The following is a 24,705-nucleotide window of genomic DNA, read 5'->3' on the forward strand; positions in this document are numbered from 1 at the left end:
TTAGTGTGCCGGGCGCATTACGACACGGAACAATAAAAAAAATCGCTAGGTTTTATTTTTTAATTATCTGAAAATAAAAGAGCGTAACTAATATAATAAAAATGTCATCCCAATTAATGTGAGAATAGATATATTAGGTCGATTGAAGGTGATCAACAGTCTTACCAGACCTACGTTAATTTAAAGACAAATGTTTGGTTTGGCCGCACAGCTAACGTTGGGTGCAAACAAAGCTCTCTTACCTGAGCAATTTGGTCGAAGCGACCGAAGAGTTCGTTGAGTGCTTGCACAAGATCCGAAGCCGAGAGTTGTTCAGAAAGCCTGGTGAAGTTAACGATGTCGGCATACAGGATACTGCGTAGAAAAGAGCGTTGAATGAAGATCAATAACTGTTCCACCCTTATCCATTTAAACTCGGGATGCAATATGAAAGGGGTCACGAGAAGGTATCGGGTTGTAATGTTCATGACTTTGCAGAGGTGTACTGGACCAACTATGGACCTTCGCTAAAATCGCCTTCGGTGTGCTGCCATTTTTGTCTGCTGGGCTGTTGAATCCCATCTGAGCATGCGCTGTTGCTCTGTTGTGCGGTAAATCAGACGCCACGAATGCGTCCACAGCTCAGTGACTCTGCATTTTTCGCCGCGTTGATTAGCGATGCAAAGGACTATACTCGCACAAACCAGCACTGATTCAGAAGCTTCTTTGTGTCGGTGAAATTGCGAGGATAAATGGGGACTATTTCTTTTGAGTCCTCTCTTCACAAAACTTGATGACGTAATTGTGGCATCAAAACTACCTGCCTGTCAACAATCGAGCGCGGCCTATGGATTGGACACGAGAACTGCGTGAGTGTTCGACTTTGGGTCGTAACAAGCAATGCCTCGGCGGACACTGGGGTAGTGGCTCGTGTCCCAGCACTACGGTGATGGGGAAACCGAAATCTAACAATTCCTGGAGCTCGGCACGCGTTTTCTACTTTGCCAACCCCAGCGCGTGGCTCGGGTTGGCAAAGTAGAAAACTTGCCTTGGTTTCCTTTCTGGTCAAAAAAAGGTCGCCAAACAAAAATAAAAAAAAATCATATTTCTCTTTTTTTTTTGCGACTGTCTTTGATTAGAAAGAAAACCAAGGCAGGTTTATTCGGTTATTAAGTTTCGGGTGTGTTTCTAAGTAGTATATAGCGAAAGTATAAATATTGTTTCATGGCCTTTTTAAATGAAAAATTCTACCGAAAGAACTTTTGAATTCTGTTCACTTAAATTTTTGACGCAGAGGAACTCGTATCCACAGCAATGAACGAACAGAAAAAAGCAACAAAAAGGATCGTAGGTTGACGATTAAAGCAGGATAAGAAAAAGTTGTCGCAGTCTACTCTAAAACAGAAGTACAGGCATATCTTTAGTGCAGAGCCTATATGACGCCATGGCTTGCACTAACACCTGGCCGTTGGGGCGGCCTTGCCGCGGATTTCTCTACCTTCTGTAGCATACATTAATCCCTATCGGGCTTGTTTCCCTCACCAACGAGTAGAAATTACACACGCAAGGAACGTATGGCTTGCGTCAAACGCAAGCCGCGTATAATATTTTATAAGAATACATTCGAAACTTAATAAAAGCTCATTGATAATTTTTGTAAGGGGTACGCGATCCCCGGGCAACAAAGGAGACGCTGCATGCCGGCACCAGTGGATTGCGCGCGCTGTGCCTGAGATCACGAGCCGCGATCTAAAGACAAAACCTTTTTCACCTCAGCTGGGAGTCGATCGCGTTTTCGTTCATAGTGACATAAATATTAGCGCGCCTACAAGATGGGGTACCCGGAAGCGATCAGCTGCGACCACCCAGCGTCAAAGTGAGTGTTAACCGCGATCCGGGACACGCCAGCGGTGCGGCTTCGGAAGAAAAACCGGAGATCGATGCCGTCCTCTTCTCCTGCGGCCTTTCAAACCGCGTCTCCCGTCGCGTCACTCGCCGGCACCTTCCGGCCGCGACCTCTTCTTTCGCACACGCCAACTAAGAAAGCCGCTGGCAGGCACTCCAGCGGTTTTATCACCGCAGTTGCCGTCTATACCAAGCAGTACGTCACTAAATACAAGGACGCTGCAGCTGTTGCGGCCCTGGCTGTCACGTTGGAGAATTTCGGCGTGGCCCTTGAGCTCCACACCGCGAACAGGGGGCAGAAAAGGAGGAAAGAGACAGTAACCGCGGTTTGCTTCCGTCTATCGACGGGCCCTCAAGTAGAAGCGACTAGAAAAGAGGAAGAAAACGTCTTCTTCTCTCCCCAAGCAAAGCGGAGGAACCTTTAGCGAAACCAGGCATTATAGAGTTTTAGAATAGTGGCCTCAACGCTTTAGGTCTCCCAAACAGCTTGGACTGCCACGTTGCGCATGCGCAGAACTTCTGCACTAGCGCTCTGCGATGCCCCAAGCTGCACCGGGGAACCAAAGTGTTAGGTTCCCATTCAAAAACTGTGTTTTTGTTTGTTTTTTTCTTCGGGGCACAAGGTATGCGCTAATAAATCGAAGTCACTAAGCCGGGCAAGCTTCGATAGCTGCGAAGCTATCTCAACCGAGGCACGCGGAGCACATTGGTCGTGTTTTCGGCAGTGCAGTGTTCATTGAAGATCCTGTAATATTTGTAGATCGCACGCACAAGCTTTGCATTACTAGCGGGAGCTTCTTACACCACTTCAACAGCCGACTGAGTACGCGCCCGCGGTAGCGTCAATCTGCAGCGTACGACCCATGAAAAGTTTCTTTTGTTAAAAGAGTGACGGAATCACATTTGTACTTTCAGTAAATACCGCTTAGATGTATTCCTCGATATTCATAACATATAAAACACGCGTTAGATTTTTTGCGCCTGTCATTGCGTTAGACGCAAGGGTTTTAATCGTGGTGCCGTGCAATAGCAGTCGCGAAGCAAGTAAAAAAGAAAAAGTGCAGCGCTGACTTTTTTAAAGGGACCATAAAATAAGCGACATTTTGTAAACCCTGAGATGGGGAACAATAAAAAAACGGACGAACATCAGAAAATCTTTGAGATTTTGTTGTGTTCGTCCGTTTTTTTTATCGTTCCCCATCTCAGGGTTTACAAGATGTCGATTGATTACCAGCTCGCCTGCACTCTCTCACTGCTTACCATAAAATAAATTTTCGGCTGGGATCTATTAGAATTTTACTAATCGTACATTGTTTAGTGCGCGAAAATAATACTAGTACACGAGCGTAGAAAGCATAAAGCCTTCTTTTTGGTACGAAAATCTGAAAATGTAGCGGACTATTTTGTACCTTCTTTCCTTCAAAAGTTCTGTCTCTTCACTGTGATGCACCCGCCGCGCTCGAGCAAGTCAGTCGCACCCAGCTCACGCACTGGGCACGAGAACTGCGTCACTCGGACGTATGCGCTCGTCAACAGTGAACCCGTCGACGAATATTTGAATTCGCGTTTGTGGCCAATGAGTGGCGTGATGGTACTTATAATCACTTGGGAACGGCAAGTTCTATGGTGTGCTTAAAAGGCAGGGTGGAAAGTTTGAAGTCATCGCCTTTGGTGCCAAAGCACGTCACGATCACCTTACTTCTCACTTCGCTTCTGAGTTGAAGAAAAAGAAGTGAAAAGGTGAAAGCCGTTTACAACTCCCTGTAACGCCGAATTAGAGCGCAGCTCTTGATGAGGAAGGAAGGGTACTGATGCGGGAGGTCATGTGACCTCGGGGGGTCACTTGACCTCGGGGAGGGGGTCACGTGACCTCGGGGGTGGGTCACGTGACCCCCCCTCCCCGAGGTCACCGAGGTACCCGAGGTCCTCCCGAAGGAACCCAAAGTTCTCTCAAGGTTCTTTCGAAAGAACCCGAGGACCTCCCGAGGTCCTCGGGGGAGGAGGGTGGGGGTCGCAATTACGCTGACGCCGACGCCGACGGCGATGCCGCTTAAGCAGCAAACGGGCGCCTAAGAGCTGCGCTCTAAAAATAATTTCATGATCCCTTTAGCTCAAACCAGAACAAGCGGTCACGTGATCTAGAGCCGATTATATGCCGCAAATGATCTTCATATTGTCATGAGTGTAAGTTGTCTGTCTCTCTCTAACTTGACTGTCACAAACAGACAAAATAAAAGAGCAGGCATTAATATATACCACTTTTTTCAGATTTGGTTTAGAAAAAGCCCTGAAAGATACACTTATGTGGTTTATGCGATTGAGTTATACGCCCAGGGGGACATTATGTCGGAGGCTAATCTTTACGATAACTTTGCTAATTAATTAAAATTCACTAATTAACTTTTCAATTATTGAAAATAGACATGGTTCTAATTAGAAACTTGCTGAGCGTCGTCCAAAACCCCTAAATCAGTCATTTTTACTTTCAGCGCGTGAGAAGCGCAGTAATGCGCTGAAGTTACCACTCGTGGAGCAAGTACAAGGCTGGGGCTAGATAAGAGACACAAAAATTGCGCGGGCGCCTTACCGAAACCTCTAACCTTGTACCTGCTCCACGAGTGGTAACTTTAGTGCACTACTACGCTTCTCACGCGCTGAAATTCTTCCTCAAAATGACGAATTCAGGGGTTTTGGACGACGCTCAGCAAATTTCTAATTGGAACCATATGTCTATTTCACTAATTAAAAGTTAATTAGTATTTTAATTAGCCGATTTATCGCAAACATTATCCACCCACATAATGTCCTATATGTAATTCGCACAAACCACATAAGTGTAGCTTTCATGGCCTTTTTCAAAACAAATCTGCAAGAATAAAAAAAAAAAAAAAACACCCTGTATATAAAGAACCGCTTAAGAAACATCGTATGTGGATTTTTGTAATGATGTAAAGTAACTGCGATTTAGATTACAGGTGGAAATCAACGTTCTTTGCTATGCTCTTCTTGGGTAGGGAAGTGCACACGTCGATACCTGAATCGCCTGTAGCTGTCCGTGCGTGTTTAGTCCTTATAATACAAGACGATACACGCTATTGTGACACACAAATGCTATATTACGAATTTGTCTGCTTACATCTTAGGCCGAACCGCATAAATTCCGGATTGTCCCCATTCAAATGGCAGTTGCGTTTTCCTCACGAGAGCACTGTGCTAAAGACAGTCCTTTGTAACTATTCGCCAATCGCTGACAGAGGACAAGCAAAAGAAAGGCAACATACGGTTTTCGTGGTGTGAACGAATTTATACCCCCCCTATCACCGAAAAAAACAACATGTGAACATATATACATAATACAATTAATTTAAAAAAAATCCGGAAGTTTTGCTTTCAAGACAAAGAAGAAAAACGGAAAAAAGTACGCCGAAATAAAAATAAATCAAGAAACTGAAAACGTCTCTGGACCAGGAGTCTCAAACACGTGGCCCGCAGGCAATCGACTGCAAGTCCCCGTTTCCATCTCTCAGCGCTAGAAATGGCATGCGCCATTGTCATCTCATCTCGCCGATCGTTTCCCGCTCAAAACGCAAAGCTTTTAATGTGTTTACATAGTTTATTCTAAGCTATGTTAATTTGCCCTGGGTTTACCTTTATTTTTTGCTTCTCAGCTTTTTGTCATGTAAATGACCTGTACAATAATTTCGCTGCTGCAACCACGAGCTCTTCGTCGAAGAACGCATTTCGGCTCGCGGACTCCCGATCGCCAAGACCACCTGTCAAAAATAAAGCAATGAGCTTGAGATTATTGCTTTCGAAAAGTATCACCATTAAAATACAAGTAATTTCTCAGACTGCTTTTGTAAAAACTGCCTGGAAAGGAAGAACTGTCGTATTAAGGGTTTTCTTTTAGTCGTGTTAACCTTGTTTATTTCCTGAGTGAATTCAGCAAGAGAACTACAGTATGCGTGCTCTCTTCTTCAATTAAAGATCCGAACACGTTGGGGGGCGGTGTCATTTTAATTTTGGTTATCACACCAAGTTTGGGCCGGAAGAAGTCTTATAAATGAGCCAAAGCTAAAGAGGTCGGCAAAGCTGCTAGTTTACAAAAAGCATATAGCACAAGAACACTCTTCCAAATATTTTAATTCTCCCCCCCCCCCCCCCCCCCCGCCTTACGTTGGCCCTCGACCTTTCTGGGGCTGGCTATCTAAAAGTCGCGCGCTCGCTTGAATGCGTTAGGGTTTGGTAAAACTGTACGTAGCTTTGAGGTTTTGAAAGTTGGTTATGAAAACAAAATTGAACTCTTGGCCCAGCACACTCTAAAAAATGTTTGTGCGTCTACTTTCACGCAAAACACTCGGAGAGCCAATCACCGCAACTTACGGAGGCAGCTCAACGAATGACAATGCCGAAACGTATGTTTAGACCAAAAAACGCAGTCTGAGTTGTGACATTAAGCAATGCAAAACGTCACGCTTGCATTGCTTAATGTCACAACTCGGACTGCGTTTTTTGGTCTAAACATATGTTTTGGCATTGTCATTCGCTGAGCTGCCTCCGTAAGTTGCGGTGATTGGCTCTCCGAGTGTTGTGCGGGAAAGCAGACTCACGGGCTTTTTTTAGAGTGTATAATAAACGATTTTTGCTATTAAAACCTCAGCAACATAGTTTTCATTTCAAAGCCACGTAGGAAATTGTAATATGAAACTCTGGCATTTGATCAGCGATATACTATTCATCACTTTTATTTGTAGTGTAAGTTAATATACAAGTTGATTTTCATTTACTGGCTCGGTAAACACAGCCCTAAGTTAGTAGGGAATTGTAGTAGACCGTTTCCGCAGCCCGCTAAGCACCCGGATAGCGCTCCGTAATCCGCCACAAGACATTGAACTATGCAGACAAGGCTGGCGGCGCGCATGCGCAGCTGCGGCGTTTTCTTTGGGGATATCGTAGCGGAGGAAAAAAAAAGATCTACTACAACTACCTAATCAATATAGAAGTAACTATATCCCAACCAGCAATACGATTCGTAATGCACCTAAAATGATTGCTGATACCTTAGCACCGAAAGAACTGAGACATATAAATAGTATTACTAAAAAAAGTTAAGCGAACGAAAGCTGGAGTTCAAGATTTTTCTTTCCATTGTTGCGTCTTTTATAGGTCGCGTTTTTTAGTCAAGGCGTAGAACTCAGAGGCCCTTCAGTCCAAAATCCAGTACCTTTAAACCTTGATGCAAAAAGAACAAATCGCACTTTTAAAAGTTCTACCTTTCTCTCGTTTCCGTCCTTGGCGGGCTGAAACTATTCCCACATTTCCTGTAATTTTCTTACTTTCCCTATCACAATTTACATAGTAAAAGACACACACTCGCGTGTTTACCACCTGGTCTCATGCTGTTCAGTCTTTTTCCGAAAGGAAAATAGCTTTTGCGCATTTGAAGCGGAACACTGCAAACAAAGCCATATTGGCAACTGTTCCGACCAGCCTGGCGGCGTTCCACAACGACAACACAGACTCGCGGGTCGATCGATCCTGTCATTGATTTTGAGGCGCTTCTATAAACTTCCTATTATGGTTGGCTGTTCGAGCGTGAAGCTGACTCTAAGCAATTAAATTTGTGACATTCCGCTGTCGTTGTTGGTTGCTGGGCTTAGGGCGCAAGGTGGTCATAGTACGCCGAACCAAGTAGATTAAAACACTAGCAATTGTGCGCTGTAACTGACGCTGAAATAAAGTCCGAAAAACAATCCTATATTTTTCACAAAACGCTAAAAGACCTTCACGTGATTTGAGGTGGTACTCCTCAAGAAACAGGGTGGGGTGTAATGGGATACAGTACTTTAAGACCTTGGGTAACTTTTGGCATTCCTCTCTGCATTGTTTAGAACTATTGATTGTGCGTTTATATCTGTGATATACCCGGTCTTCAATGTTGTACTTTTTATTTTGATTTAGCTGCAAGTATTGTCTTAATCAGGGTAAACGTGAGCGACGAAAACCGCCGCCGCGCGCCAGCGCACCCCAATATCGATAGCAACGGGTGCTGGTGTTCCTACGTCACTTCCGCGCGGAACCGCGATGCTCGGGTCTTGTCGATACAGATAAAGCATCGCGGTGCACCGCCCACTATCACCGCTCATGTGTTCCCTGCCTTACCTTCGACTGGAAGTTCGATCCCTATAAGCATGAAATGATGCTGGGCCGTTAGAAAAGGAGGACTATTTCACTCGTCACTAGCAGCTTCTCTACTCGCAGGAAGCTTGGATTCTGGCCGAAATCCGGAGATGAACGCATCTCTCGGACTTTACCAGCAGTCCTCGACACTAGCAGAAAAAGCCAAGGGTGGCTTCTGCCATGATGAAAGTGAGAGCAGCCTGATTTTCTCCTTAAAGGTTGGTCTCCTTCACCACGACCAACCTTCTTGTTTGAATAGAGCTTTCTGAACGCATTCCACACATCTCGTAAACTTGGAAGGGTGGTGACGTGCGCCAAGCATTCAGCAGACGGTGTGATAGTTTCATAAACTTGAAGCAATTGCGTTGAAGTAGGGCTCTTTTGCTCCAGAGTAAATTCCCATAATTGCAATATACAATTCCTCAACCTCTGCATGAAGTGCAGCAAGTAGTGAAGCTTCGTTGTAATTGGTAGAGACCGGTAGAGCAAATGTTTCTAACAACTCTTCTAGAGTTTGACCTGAAGACGTGCAATACAGTCTGATGGAATATTCTTAGGCAGGATAATGCTGCTTCTTTGTTTATTCAAGGTGAACCTTCTATGTGGGTTATTGGCGCCCACAGTTATCGAAGATCTGCGGAAGCCTCTTTACTTGCTGGGCACCGTGAACACCGCAGCTTCACAAAAATGTCGTCGACTCAAATGCCACTTCTTTTCACCATGAGGAGATAAGGCTATTGAGCCCGGGTTTTCCATCAGTGGTCACTCCAGGTAAATGACTACAAGCTTCAGAAAGTCATATATTGGCGCCAACTACCTACATCCGTAAATCGCTCTGGCGTAACGCAGCGGGGGCAACAACGTGGGACGTCGATAGAGGTGTTATATTAAGCTTACCGTTATAGACCGGTTTTAATAAGAGCAGCAGCTCAACAGGAATCAAATCCGCTGAGGTTCATTTGCTGCTCACCATTCAGGTTACTGTAGATACTTCATTATTTTTTCATACTCTAATAGCGTTTTGCATTATAGCTTTGTGATGATTAATAGGATGGTTTTAGTCCCTTCTGAGGACGTCGAGGCTGAACCAAGCCAAATAGCAAGATAAAAAGTGTGGCTTGAAAACAAAAATAAAAGAATTGCGATGCTGTAAAGGTATTAAAAAATATAAGCTCTCGTAGATATAAGCTCTCATTAATAATAGATGAAGTTAAAACAAAATATCACAAATCGAAGAGTCGGCAAAGAACAGTAAAGATGCTGTCCATAATCTTAAAGACACCGTCGAAAGGTTGAAAGAGAATATTCCGACGCAGCAGGAAAACCTTATACGCCTGGAGGATGGCAGCTGGAAGGGAAACCTTTCAATTACGAGGGTTTAAATTTCGTAATTAAGAGGTTAATTGGGTCTTAAAACCGAATGCAGTTGATGTTTTCTTTTCTTTTTCTATAATCGCGTATATGCCTTACAACAAAATCTGTTGAGCGAGTGTACAGGATCGCAATATTACGGCTTTACAAAAGACGACTAATTGTTATCAAAGCAACAAATAAAAAAAAATTCAGAAGCTACAGCATTATTGCAGGAAATTCAGAAGACCGAAAGTAGTTAGTTCGTAAAACGTTTTCCGTGCAATATTAGAGTTTTATGGTATATTCGATTGGTCGTTTTTCGGCCTCTTGGAGCGCTCTGAAAAGCCGGTGTGCATTCGGCAGGTCGATGCCAGGCGCTCCAAGTATATTCGACTGGTTCTTTCGGAGCGCTCTCGAAGCTCCGACTCTCGCCGGCCTCCGAATCGGAGCGGTTTAAGGCGCTCTGACTTGAAAGTGGGAGCGCGCGAGAGATCTGGCTGCCGACCGGTCACGTGACTCCAGCCATTCCGCCGTTTTGCTTTCGTGTCGGAAGCGGACGGCGAGAACGCAGCTAGTCCGCAAAAAGAGGGCTGCGAAAAACAGCCGTCAGTCTCGACGCCGTCACCGTTGTGTTGTGCTCCCTGAATTGAGGTGAAATGTCGTTGAAACGAAGACGTTTAATGTTAGTGGTGGCACCGCCAGTGCTGCTGGCGAAGCTAGCAGACAGCGACAACACCAGCAGCTTGGACTACGACGACGAGGACCGTGTTTGCGAAGCGAAGTTTGCCGAGTTGTTTGACGCACCTTGTACTTAACGTTGCCTTGTACCAACGTTGCCTTGTACCAACGTTGCCTTGTACGGTGACCAAGGTCAAGGCTTATGTTTTTATAGTGCGAACCTACTCGGACAAAGCGGTAAGTACAAAAGTACGAGAGTTTTCAAGCTGTAATGTTGTCTTTTTTTTATAGTTTCGCAGGAATTTCCGCTTGGCAAGGCTGGCTTGCGATGACCTTATCAGCGTCCGCGTTGACGGTTGCCATTTTTCAAGGCTTTACGGATGGATGGATCACTGAATACTGCTCAACCCTTTGAATCCAAAGAGCAAAAGTTCCGCTAGAGGGCGACTCGCGCCGTCCTCTAGTGGCGCACGCCATTTTCTATCCGCTCGGCTTGCCGCTCTGAAAAGTTGAAGAGCGTTCGCTGGGCGCGCCGATTCTCTCGCTCCGATGCGGAGGCGCTCCGGGATCTGGTAGCTACGACTCCGATGATTGGAGTGCTCGAAAGTGACCAGCCGAATATACCATTAGGGAACTGCTCTTGCACACTCCAAACGGGACCATGGGCCCTCCGGTACGAACTGCGCATATGCGGGTCTTCTACGGTAGCGCGCATGCGCACTTCGTACCGGAGGGCCCATCGTACCGTATCAAATTTGCAAAAACGGTTCCCTAAAATTGTTTTTTTGTTGACAAAACGCCATTTTATTTTAGGTCCGACCGCAGCCGACACTACGATTCGAGGAAGCCAATCAGGCAGCGCCAAAAGTGCATCGTCATCGTCTTTATGCGTTTGCTATCTCCTGCTCGACCAATCATTCAGTGTGATTAGGCTGCGATCCTGCTCTCTCTCCTGTGCGGGATCGGTTTAGCCGCTCATTGCAAATCCACAAAGATAGCGAGCGCGCGAGCGCCGTGACGACGCATTTCTGGGCGCCGCTCGAAACCATATCAAATTCAATAATGTTTGTTAGGGGCCCGTGAAATCTAATATAAAATCGAATGTCGATAATCAAAACGTATTTGTAAAGCGCATAAACTTACCAATCATACCACTTAGACCCCCCCCCCTCCCCCAAGAAAACAAAAACAAAAAAAGAAAAAAACCGCCCTGACGTGTTGTTTTCCTTCACAGGACGGGAGGAACAAAGACCTGCAAGCCCTAATATAGTCTCGTACAATGCTCTGTCCGGCCACCTCGAAGTATGGTATTAAAATAAAAAAAGACGGTGTTCGCAGCCATGGCCAAAATGCACTTGTGACAGAGCTTAAAAACGTCTCTTTGCACGTGTTACACCCCAAAAAATGCCCGTGCATCTTCTTTCCGGTAGAGTACTCTCAGAGCCAGTCACTGCGATAGACGTAAAAATAAAGGTGAATTACGCAGCCAAATAAGGGTTTCGGCCTAAAATAACGGCTACGCTGTAACACTGCGTGACGTGAGCGTGAGGTGAAGGGTAGTGCTTTGTGCTATATCGCAATGCCCATTTGTGACGCGGTATATTATGGCGATAGCTTTAAAGAATAAACGCAAAGAAGAACCTTTTTCTTTTTAAACAACCAAATTGAGACAAGCATGTCACAAAACAATGTTTTCGCAAAAAACAACAACAAAAAAAAAGATTACAGCAATATTTATTGCTCGAGACAGATATTTGTTTGCTGCTATTTCGCCCCTTTTAAATCGCGCGCCACAAAGCTGGTATTATACGCCACGGAGCGGTTGTAACACGTCACGGAGTGACGTGCGATAGCAACTCTTCTCATTAGCTAAGAGAGTGATTGACAGCGCAGATTTTGGTTGTTAAATCTTTGTGATATGTTTTAATTTCCTTTTGAGCAGCATATATTTACGTTTAAAGAATAACCCATGTAATGAGAGCTATTATTCTTTACAAAAGGTTTACTAGTTGGGTAATTCCATTTAGATTCATAAAATAACCAACAAAAGCTTGGCCGCCGCTGTCTCTACTCCCGCCTGTCTCGCCTAGAGCACTGCACGGGCCCGGGCCAGCCCGAAAGCCCGAGCCCGGCCCGGCCCGCGGGCCGGGCTCGGGTCGGGTAGCACGTATTTTCTCGGGCCCGGGCCGGGCTCGGGCTTGAACAAAAAAGTTCTCGGGCCGCGCCGGCCCGTGCCTGGGCAATCTTGTGCCGTAAATCATAAATTGTTGTTGATAGCAAGAAGTTTTCTCATCAATCTTTTAGGTTCATTGAATACAAAAAAGCGAAGTGCAAATTCACTACAGCGTCGTTAAAAATAATAACTAAAAGACGTCTTGAAGCTAGAAAGCCTTCAAGCTTTTTCCGTGTGAGCGAGGGTTCAGTGTTATAAATTGTAAACAAAATAAAGTCCCAGTCATATGCTTCTCTACCTGTCTGATTCATCGCTCTTAAAAATATCTAGTTCACTATTAGGAAGATTTAGAAAAACGTACGCAAGCGCTTTGGGTACCGTAAAAATAGCGTTGCGATGTAAAACCTATGGCGATGCTAATTTTAGCTTGCCCAAAGTGCTTCAGTACGTTATCCTAAGACTCCCTTATTGCACAGAGCGCGACACTATATTAGCGCGAACAAGCGATCGTCGTGTTTTTATGTTTATCTCATAGAATCAAAACGCCGTTTTCAATACTATTAGTGTCTTTAGAAGTGCTCATCTGGGCCACAGGCCTAAGCGGTATACTTTGGTGCCTACTAACACCATTTCGAAGTAAAATTCGAAAAAAGAGCCAACGTCGTGTTCGCGGTATCAGTGTCGCGCAGTGTACATAGTCCGTTCCGCGCTTGCACGTTTTGGGAACCATCTTGAGAAAAACGCTTTAAGGGGTTAAGTAGGAATATATTAAACTTAAGCTTGCCTGAAAGGGTTGTATATTTCGAGAACGCTTTGACATGTAAAGCTACTTCAGAACATATTCTTAAACAGAAAAGGTGCGCAGACCAGGCTTAGAACGATGGAGACTTTTTGCGAAGAGGTTGCGATGTGCAGGGCCTTATAAAAGTAGGTTGAAACGGGACGCGTTCAAACGCAAAGGGTGTTTCGGAAACTGGTTCAGATAAGAAGGGCGTTTAGGGAATGGGTCGAAACAGGACAAATTCAAACGAGAAGGGCGTTTAGGGAACTGGTCGAAACGGGACGGGTTCATATGGGAAGGGCGTTTAAAGAATTGGTCGAAACAGGACGGGTTCAAATGGGGAGCTCGTTTCGGGAACGGGTCGAAACAGGACGGGTTCAAACGGGAATGGGTTGTTTCGGGCTACTGCCATCGGGCCGGGTCGGGCGGGGCCAAGAAATTAAAAATTCTGTCGGGCTCGGGCCGGGCCCGGGCCGTGTCTCTACCGGGCCGGGTGGGGCCGTGTCTCTACCGGGCCGGGTCGGGCCGGGCCTGGAAATTCCGGCCCGTGCAGTGTTCTAGTCTCGCCTACCTCGACTAATCGTTTCGCCTAAGTGATCAGTGTTTCTTGTTGACTCAGGTGCTTGAGTGAGACTGCCTGAAGTGAAGTAGTCTGTGTTTAACAGCTGTCTCACACTCTAAAAAAGGCCTGCGCTTTTACTTACCCGCAAAACACTCGAAAGCCAATCTCTGCTATCTACGAAATCAGCTCAGCGAATGATGAGGCGGAACATCTGTTAAAACCCCGAAATTATAAGTCGGCGCTGCGGCATTACGCAACGCAATGTAAGCATAACCTTTTGCATTGCGTAATCCCACAGCGCAGACTTCATTCTTAGGTCCTTGACGGATGTTCCACCTCATCATTCGATGAGCTGATTTCCTAGATCGCAGAGATTCGCTCTTTGAGTGTTTTGCGGGTGAGAAGACGCGCAGGCATTTCTTAGAGTGCAGGTGTTAGTGATAGGAAGCGACGCGGGGTTTCGGCTTTCATAGCGCGGTTTGTTACTTTCGTTTTCTTGGGGTTGTTCTCTTTGTTTTTGTAACGCATTTTAATTGCTTTCTAAGCGTTCTTTTTTTTTTTCCTTGCTCGCACGTGCAAGTGCTGTTTTTTTTTAGATGTCTGTTCCTGTAAAACGGCGCCGTGCTCTGTAAAGTGCTGCCAGATTAATGATCGCGACAGCGAGTCTTCCTGCAGCCATGTCGCCCCGGAAGATGACAAGCTGGATGCTGTTTGGTTGGAGGCAGTGGCGGTCCCAGACATTGGTTTTAGGGGGGGGGGGGGAAGGGGGGGGGGGCGAAATTGTTGCTTAAATAACAAAAAAAGAGGAATCACACTTTCTTGTGAATAAATATTTTCTTTTTATTAGTCCCACTGTTTGCAAGTCGGAAACGCGCAACATGTAAACCTTTCCTCGCAATACAGCTTTAGCGCTGAATACATTCGACACGTGCACAATCGTACAACATTACATATACTTTTTTCATTTATTCACAAATGTTACTACCTTCCATTGAAAGGTGTCGTAGGACTGGGGTTTTATATAACAAATATAAAAAGTGCAGTGAAAGGTTTCTAATGAAAATGAGCAATAATTGAAGTAATGAAGTAATTTTCAAAACCTCATTCACACTTGGCAAACTGTACACGTCATGAGAAGAAACTAAAGGCCCATACGCACATTCGCGTTTGAGCGCGGTGCGTTCCGTAGCGGCAAGCGGACGCGTTGCGTTGCGAAGACCGCTTGCGCCAAGCTTGTACGCACAGTTGCGTTGACACGCAGTCAACCGCAGTCAAGAGCCAATAAGAACGCGCTATCGTCGCTGGTGGCTCACCAATAGTAAGCGAAATCCAAGGCAACATGGCGGCGCACGGCGACAGCGTCGGTGTTCGATCTTGGGACAATCTCGCCGGCTTCCCCAACGTTCTGTCAAGCTTGAACCATCGCAGCCTTGGAAAATACAGTCCCCACCGCTCTCCAAAACGAAAAAGCAAGCACTGCGACCCGCGAACCGGATACGTCTCGCCGAGTCGGCCGGGTGGGGCGAGCGAACACGTCATCCCCTCTCCTCTTTCGGTTTCTGATTGGTCGAACGCACTCGAACGCACCGCAACGCTTCGGAAAGTTGAGCGAGTCTCTACTCGCTTGCGTCGCGCTACCGAGCGTTGCGGGAAGGCGCGCGTCGCTCTGCAAGCGACCGCGCCTGGCCGCAAGGACTCCGCAACGCACTCAAGCGCGTTCAAACGCAAATGTGCGTATGGCCCTTAAGTAAGTGAACGATTCAGAATAATGCAAAAGGAGAAACGTCCGATGCGGTCGGTGTAACAGTGGCGCCATCTAGGTACCGCGTACAGAACTAGCGAAAAATTTAAATACTACAGTTGGCAGCTAACGGCCAAGGGTCTATTTACACCATATTCATTTTGGGGAAATTAGATTTCAGGGAGCACACACGCTCCAGTGAGTCTGCACTTTTTAAAGAAGTCTCCTTCCCTACGTCCCTATGTGAGGACATCGTCCGAGTTCACAGATCCTCCAATCAAGACCGACTGTGCTCTCTTTTTGCTTGTTTGTAAAATAAAAAAATTATAAAAAGCGATCGATCTGGGGGGGGGGGGCGCTTGCGCCCCCCCCCCCCCCCCAAATCGATAGCCCAAGTGCATACCCTTCTAAGAACCGCATAATCAAAGATGTAGAAAAAATAAAAACAGACCGCGAACACGCGAACACACACACTAAGTGCAATGTAAGGGCGCATTCAACATTAGTCGTTAGTTTTTTTAGAAAGCAGCAGTTTCGTAGGGCGACATTGTTACCCGTTGAAGATTACAAAAAGTGCTGTACAACTGTTAGCTCAGGGTCTTTAATGAGCATTACGCAGTATATGTGATACACGATCGCACGACGGTAGGATGCAGATGGGCGGCTGAACCCATGGTCCCTGCTAAAGCCCCTTGCTCCGTGCCCTTGATAGAGGCGTTTTTACAAGTACCGCCAACCATTGTTGTGGAAACGCGCAAGACACGTGCCACGAGTGGGTGCTCCACAGCCGTTTTCTTTCAAAGGCCAGTCATTTGAGTGCTGCGCCGCCATTTGCCTCCAAGGACCGCTAGAGAGACCGGCCTCTGCACTGACTGGCACATTTGACGTTACTTGAAAGACCAACGCAAACACATCGAGAGGATCTAGTCCCCACAGGTTCTGCAGCGTGAGCTCCGTGCTGTGAACGGAGCTCGCGCTCGAGCATTTCTCCACGTGCTCTGGTCTGAGGTGCCACAACACACTCGGCCTAGGGTGCCTCAATGTCCTTCTGTTTAGGGTGATGCCACCCTTTGTAGTACCCGATGCCGACAGCACGCGCTCACGGGTAAAATACAAAGAAATCGACGGAAACAAAATGTCGCCGTAGCAGAGTCAGCGCCACGAGCGCGTGCAGGGACACGTTCTTTCACGCGCTTCTGAACAAAAAATAAAAATAAAAGTGTGAGACAAATTGGCCAGATGTCTCCACCCTCAGCAAAGCGCACATGAAGGCACCCTACACTCGGCCAACGATCCCCCACCGCACTTGGTTTAGCCAGAGCCGTATATGTAGAGAGTTTGGTCAATGGGAGGCGCGGGCAGAGTCAGGGCGTGCGGCAGAGTCGGAAAGAGGGCTTGGCATGCTCTCTTGACCAACCAGAAGCCGAAAAAAATCCCCTAGCGGTGGTAGCGGCAAACAGTTCTGATCAAAAGTCTATGTTCGTATATGGTTTTAATAAGCGCGTAAGAGTGAAGTGTAGTAACTCTCTGTGGTTGAAAATGGGGTGCACGTGTTGTTTTGATTATGATCATGCAGAAAGATGTAAGAAACGAATGCGCCGCCCAACTCTGTTTTGCTCGAGCAGAGTGTGGCCGCTCGAACGGCAGATTCCCGGCGCTGGGCGCTTGGCGTACGGATCATGTCGATCGTTCCACTAGTCGCACTCTTCCAACATCATTTTGGATTAACGTGATTGAAACATCACGTGTACCATATTTTCAGCCATTGAGAGTTACTCGAATGCAGTTATCAGGTTTGTTTCTCGCGACCACCGCCAGGGTATTATTTCCGGCTTCTCGTTGGTCACATCCAAATTTTTGAAGACGCCCTGGAACACGCCCAGCCCGCTTTCGGCCAATGGCGCCTCCTCATTTGTCTCCTATGCTTCCCAACGAATGGCCAAACTCTCTACATTTACGGCTCTGGGTTTAGCTAAAGCCCCTTCATGTTTCAAAAGTAGTGCAAGCTTCATCAATGCACGAGGCACGTGCCGCTCTTGGGAAGATCATGGTGGCACAGCGCAGCACTGAGCTAGATTTCAGACGCCATGAATTCCCCAGAAGTGGCGCGCCGCACGTGCCTCGAGCATTTCCACAACAATGAATGACGCCACTTTTCCCAGGATAGAGGGGCTTTAGGTTTAGCCTGTGAGGTAAACCAAATGAGCTGCGCTTATAGGTATTGGCACTTTCCCTCCCGCTATTGTTGTGGGCGCCGTCATCTTTTTGGTTAGTAACAAATCAAACGCAACTGGCGATCGTCATGATTCAAAAGTGCGACTTCCTCAGCGTTAGTTTCGGTGTCAGGTACAGTCGTCCTCAATATGAGCGTGAACACGCCGCCGTCGACCGATTGGTACTGCCAGCTCCCGCTAGCGACGCTTCCACGAGTCACTGCGAGAATAAGCGCCTGTGCAGAAAGGACGGATGGGTTGTTAGGAGAACGGACGCCACCCCCTTCTGCATGTCAGTTTGGATAAGGTCAGTGAGTGCTGCTTTATATATTTATAAAAATTGCGCGGTCAGTGTAGATGCGACCTTCCACGCGCGCTCCGTTTTTCTGATCTCGCTTCGTGCGCTATCCCAGACAACACCCGACATCCTCAGGACGTCCTCGAAAGGTACAAACGTCCTCAAGGTTTTCAAGACGTCCTCAGGACATCCTGAGAACGTCAGTCGCTGGATCATCCTAGAAACGTCCTTCCGAGGACTTATTGAGGACGAAGGATACAAAGTTAGAGGTAATATATACGTCCTCAATTTGATCGCGTTTTTAAACAAATAAATGAATGAAATAGCGGTAGTATACGCAGTTCACGTTCACTGCTCAACTAAATTTCACATAAAAATTATTACATGTAGTTGCGTAAGTTTAGGACATCTTTTAACCATAGTTTTGATCAAACAATTCTTTAATAAAACCAGGACGCACTACAATAATTATTTGTTTTGTATTTGCGCAGTGTTTCGAAGTTCAGTTCCATTGGCAACATTCAATCTAGGTGACGCAAGCTACCGCCTACTACAAGGTGTACCGTTATGGCAATTATCCACCCATCCGAGAGACTCAAGCAAGCTAAGCCAAGCCAGGACAGAAACATAAATAGCGCCGAGGTTGATGATGGCTTGATAATGTGAATGCTTGGGCTAGATGGTAATTCATGTTTGGATGGAGCAGCGCGGATACAGTCACACTCACAGGCACACAAGAAGGAAACAAACTCGCAGCGCTGTTTAACAACTCAGTCATATATTTCTTCTTCCTCATATCGTCATCTTCTCCTCCTCCGCCGTTAATGAGAACATTTAAAATTTTTAAACACCAGAAACCAAATAGCCAATAAACATTAATAAATAATAAATAAATAAATAAATAAATTACTACTAAAAGAAACCATACTTAAAAAATTAAAAGAAATATTTTTTTAAGTTTCACTTTTAATTGTAATTTATTTTCTAAAAAATATTTTTTAGCTTTTTTAATTTTCTTAGTTTTATTTACTTTTAGCTGTCATTTATTTATTTATTATTTACTTATTAATGTTTATTGGTTATTTGGTTTCTTGTGTTTAAAAGTTTAAAATGATCTCATTAACGGCGAAGGAGAAGATGATGACGATTTGAGGAAGAAGAAATTATATATCACTGAGTTGTTAGTCAGCGCTGCAAGTCTGTATATCCGCGCTGTTCCATCCAAATTGATGATGGCAGCAATGCAAGGCAGGAGACAAAGGTTAGTGTGTTTTTAAATGAATTCTTCTAAATGGCGGAAAGCAATGAACGGCAATTTCGACGGGAAAGATGCCGGCGCGTAAACGAATGCTTCGAGCTTTTCAACTGTGCAAAAGTAAACTCGGTAGCAAGGGTATCTTCCTCGCACGAACATTAATTGTGATTTTTTTCTTGACCATCTTAGCTTTCTGCTGTGACTGTCATCACAAATCAATGTTTTAGGAGCAGTGAAATCAAATGTTGAGTTCGCAAATAAAGCTGACGTGGAGACCATCATCAAAGTATGGCTGCGCCACGCTGGAGAGAAACTGAAAAAGCTGCAGTCAAAGGCCGCAGATGTTCGACATGATGGTAAGTTTCTCATATTACCTGTTTTTATTATTAATGCTTATGGAATTGATTTTTTTCTGCAGATCCCGCTCACTATTTGGACTAGTGCTAGCCAAGATGCGAAGCCAGACTGCACGTCTGGTGCAGACATTGAAAAAGGTCAAGTATAACATTTGCTCTGCAATAAAGTATTTCTTTAACAGTTACCTTTGTTTGCAATAATGAATGGCACGATCATGCTCATAGTTACAGGCTAAGAACATAGCACAAAGAAATACGCAGAGGAGAAAGCCGACAGGATGCAGGAGAGAAGAGGTTTTTTTCTCTCCTCTTCAGCATTCCGCCAGTTTTCTTCCTCCTTTCCCTTGTCCTATGTTCTTAGCCTCTCACTGACTAGTGATCTAGAATTAGTGTGTGAATTTCACTTTAAAATAGTGCACAACAAAGCATTTGTTTTCCTGCAAACAGCTCTTGCAGGCATCTTCAGATCCAAAATCCAGTTGGAGAAAACCAAAAACAATGCACTGCAGGTGCTGCAGTGCATTGTCCTAAAAATGTACTAGAAAGATCGTTGGCTGCCCTCCTGAGGACGTTCTGAGGATGTCCTGAGGCCGGACAATAGGACGTATTTAGGATGTTTCCAGGACCATTTGAGGACATCCTCAGGACATCATAATGTCCTCAAAAGGCTGTCCTGAGGACATCCTGGGGATGTCCAAGTGTTGTCTGGGATCGTTTCGTTAACGCGGAACTTTCTTTTTTTTTTTTTTCTAAGGAGGCGCGCATGTATTTTTTTGACGAACAAGCATGATGGCGCGCTTTTGACGCTGTCTGATTGGTCCGATTAGCTCGTAGCATCGGCTGCGTCTGAATTTAAGGTGAAACGAAGTAAAGATAAAACCTCTTCACTGATACCAACTTCAAGACCCAATCATAACGCCCCCGATTCCTACTTCCTTGTCAAACAGATTTGTTTTATACCATCAAGAGTGACTATCGACTATGCCGGCACGCGCAAGCTACACAGCAGGATTTGTCGTTTAAAAAGCGCAGTCCGTGGCCGATTGCTTATCACAACCAGCGCTTCCCTCAATAAAACAAAACAGACGGGCCGCGGGCGGTTTTAAGATTCCAGAACGGGGGTGATACACCCTATCGCAACAGCGCATCCCTCTTTTCCGCGCAGGCGCTTATTCTCGCAGTGACTCGTGGAAGTGCCGGTAGCTGGAGCTGGCACTACCAATCGATCGACGGCGGCGTGTTCACGCTCATATTGAGGACGACTGTACCTTATGTAATATTGCTTTGCTTTTTTTTTTTTTCGAACTGTTTAAACATTTGTGGAGAACGGAAAAGCGTTTCCTGTGATTTCAGATAAAACTTCAAAAAACTGACAACCATCGTTTTAAGTACCAAGATGTGTATGAAGCGTGGCTTATTTAGTGGCTCTAGTTTAGCCCGACCGCATAGGCACAGAAAGAGAACGAACAACTTAACCTCGCGCTCTTGGCGATGCTTCAGTGGCTTCATCAGCCCGTAGCGTTGGTTGCGCTCCGAACTAAGGTAAAGCTAAGCAAATTTTCAGATCTTAGTTTCTCACAAGCCAAACCAACAAAAATCACTTAACACGCCCCAATAAAAAAAATGGGGGTTTATTTTGTCTAACTGGAGATCTTTTGACGTGCAACCAAGGTCTCAGATTGGCCTCCGTCGGATTGCGGGCACCTCGGCCGATATTTAAACCCGACAAATATGGATTCATGGGCCAGTCAGAGACACCGAGACGATTTAATGTTTTGTGTTTTGTTTTAATATCATTGCTACTTAAGAGCCACCGAGGTGATTTTTGAAACAAAATATAGTCGCACCATTCCGGCAAGTATAGTTTGATTGCGAAAATGATTTTTGCAAGTGATAAAAACATTAAAATGTTTTCGCATACGTGGCGGAATCTGAAATGGCAGAATGCATTTCATGGCGCCCATGTGATTTGGATCGCTTCGGGCATGTGAACCGACGCACAGTAGAACGCGCGCAAAAGTAGCTATGGTGCACCCGCGGCCTCGCGCTTGTTCAGACATCTCTGGCTCGCTCACTGCGGGCATCCAGGCATCTGACACCCTCACATCTGGCGCTTTTTCTGTCTTTCACGTGGCGTTCCAAGCGGCACACGATGGAAAAAGCACATCAAGGTCTCCTTGAACACGTGTCGCCATCTGTATTTTATATTAAGAAACTACAATTTGCCGTAACTGAATGGGAAAATTGTGAGGTCTTATAACAATATTAACGTGTAATATATCAATATGGAAGTTCTGGAAATGGTAATATCGAAGGATGCTTCATAATTTAATGTCTCGTTATTTTGATTAGTTGACGTGATTCCGTTTTTATAGCGCCATAAAATAATACCATTTGAAACTTTGTTTTTTATTTTAAAATATAGATTATCTGTACAGTTCGTTGCTTACTTTTTTACTTTATTACATCGATCCGAGCGATCACGTGCAATATCGTGGACGATGGGACGTTATAACTCGAGAAATAATTTTTTCAATATTAAAGACTGCGGTCTAATAAAAGCTGAATAATTAACTAACAACTGAAAATAATCGTAATATCGAGACATTAAAGTATTGTTGAAAAACAGTTCTTTAATTTGACATTAACTTTATAATTGTAAGATACATAGAAATAAAGTTACAAGCCTTCAAAAAATCATGAAAACGTCATGCAGGGTGGGGTTGCACCTTAAAGGTTGCCGCGTCCTTCAAATGGTTTCCTTTTATAAAGTAGTTTATTTGCCTTAAACGGCCACTGAAAAGCAAAAAAACAATTCTTTTAGACAAACCAATCGGGACACGCGTCTAAAGAATAACCCTTACGCGAAAAATTTTTTTTTAGCAATATTGATGGCGCGAGGCGCGATTTAGTGGGTAGTCACCTCCTTTCCGCTTGTTTTCTCTCGTCCTTTCGGGTTCGTGGAAGGGAGGTGGATCGGCTTGGCCATCACGTTGAGGTGGAGAGAGCGTGTGACCATCTTGTTGAGGCGGAAAGAGTGTATGACCATTCCGTGACGTCATGCACTCTTTAAAAAAAAGCTAGTAGTATTTACTAGGTAAGATCTAGTAACCGCTTGTCACATATGTTACTAGGTACCTAGTAACCGCAGGTGGTAATGGTTAAGCTATACTCGCGGTCAGCTTTCTGTGGCAATGCAGTCAATGCTAGGGGAGAGGGTGCACCAACCGCTCTACACGCGCTTTCCTCCTCTCTTCGGATTGCCACAGAAAGCTGACCGCGAGTATAGTACCGGTTACAAGGTCAAGAAGCTTGCGACTGTTACTAGCCTCAAAGTAGAACCCCTGTATGTTACTACCTCTAGCTGTTAACTCGCGCTGCCTCCCGACAGAAGACCGGAAATGCAACTATTGACGTCATTTCCGGTGAAAAAAAGAAAAAGGTGTGTGGTTATGCCACTTACCACCAGATGGCAGGCGCAACAAAAATTAAAACTGGAAATGAGTAATCCAGGTGGCGCTAGTCAACGTCCAATTAAACGTGTACACAAAAAAAAGCCGATTATATATACTGTAAACGACTTAATTTTCCCGAGGACCTAATTTTCGCGAATTTTGCGAATCACCTACAATTCGTGAAAAATAGGTCCCGCGAAAAATTCCGGCAATACGTAAACACATTGGAATTTACATTGGGATCCCACCGCGTCGCGAAAATTTGAACCCGCGAATTATTCCAAAACTTCAACTTTTACCTAAATCGCGAAATATTGAGCCCGCGATAAATAAGTCGTTTACAGTAGTTTATTCCAATTCTTCTACATTTCCAAGTAGATAAACATCTTGCACGCCCACATTTTCAGCACACAATTGACACAATGCACTCAACACAGATCACATACAAATACGACAAGTATACGTGACACGCTTACTCTAATCGCTACCTCCCTTGCCTGCCCATGCGTCTTTTATACTGACCATTTGAGTGCGAAAACTTGACGTGTATCAGCACGTCAGTGAATAAGTTTGCAAACATAGTGCTCTTTTCGCACCAGTATCCTTCCTCAAGAAAGTTTTCAAATGATTCAAGGCTTATATCTCTTAGTAGAAAACGAAGTTAAACACGAAACTTATTTGCGACAGTCGGTAAAACAACCTCCCACACCAGTTCTCAGCACCCATATCTTCGCTTCCCCGCATAGCAGCCGGCGAGCGACGAGACAAGCGACGGCGACCCGCTTCGCAGTCGCCAGGTCAGTTGCGCGACGAGGCAAACCACATGGAAGCGACAGGAATAAGCAACCAAGGCGATGAGCGAAGTTTATTAGAAATAAAAAACAAAAACAAAAAAAACCCGAGGGACCTGACGGGCGACAGTGAGAATTCTCTGTGGCTCGTCGCTGTCGCCGTCGCTCGCCTCGTCTCTCGCTAAATCACTTATATGCGGTTCAGCCTTTAAAACGAACTCAGTCGCCGTCGGCGAGAGTGCTTTCTTGCCGTCTCCCGCGGCGAACGAAGGCTGTAATTGACGGTGAGTAAGACGGCAGCTGCACTCCTTTCGCGTGCTGCGCGACAGAAATGCATGCAAAATTAATACCGCGTGCAGCCCGCATCTTAGTTTTTGTAGTGCTCACATGACGAATACTCGCGTTTTTGGGGAAGATATAAGCCAATTCAGAAAGACTCGTAGAATGCCAAAACATGTTTTTTTCTTAGTCCTAAAGCTACATACACTAATTACGACGCACATCAACGGTTGTGACGGTGCACTCTCACGACTGAAGACAGCTCAATTAGAATCATTCAGCCACCGAGCGCACACAAACCGCGAACAAGACGTTCTCAGTGTAAAGTAAGAGAAGGCAGAGAAAAACTTCTTGGACGACGAAACCCAATCCAGTGACAGCGGCACCGGCTCGTTAGAACTCTTCTCAGACAAGTCCAGGTCCACGCACAGACTCACCCCGTCGAGCGCACGAACGTTAGCTATGCACTCCAACACGGGAACACGAGAGCTGCAGACGACACAAGGCAAAAACGGCAGGTTCGCATCGCAGAAATTAGCGCCTCGCAAACTCAGACTCCAACTTTCTTGTCGTACAATATTGCCAAGCGTCTCTTGTGAAAGAAAAACAATTGTTTTAAATAATGCAAGAATTAAAAGAAAAAAGAAAAACAGAATGAACTTTTTGTCTTCGGAAACGTTTTTAGCACGTGCTATTTTCATCCCAG

General features: G+C 45.4%; 1 protein-coding gene across 1 annotated transcript in view; it reads right to left on the minus strand.

The window, feature by feature from the left end:
* The window catches only part of LOC8052296 (adenylate cyclase type 2), a 258,946-nt gene that overhangs the window by 111,092 nt on the left and 123,149 nt on the right, over positions 1 to 24,705 (minus strand). The window contains exon 3 of the mRNA XM_042291472.1: positions 243 to 354. Coding sequence (XP_042147406.1) covers positions 243 to 354 — 112 coding nt within the window. The remainder of the gene's footprint in view (positions 1 to 242; positions 355 to 24,705) is intronic.

Source organism: Ixodes scapularis, unplaced genomic scaffold (assembly GCF_016920785.2).
Source record: "Ixodes scapularis isolate PalLabHiFi unplaced genomic scaffold, ASM1692078v2 PGA_scaffold2__306_contigs__length_199485367, whole genome shotgun sequence".
NCBI lineage: Eukaryota > Metazoa > Arthropoda > Arachnida > Ixodida > Ixodidae > Ixodes > Ixodes scapularis.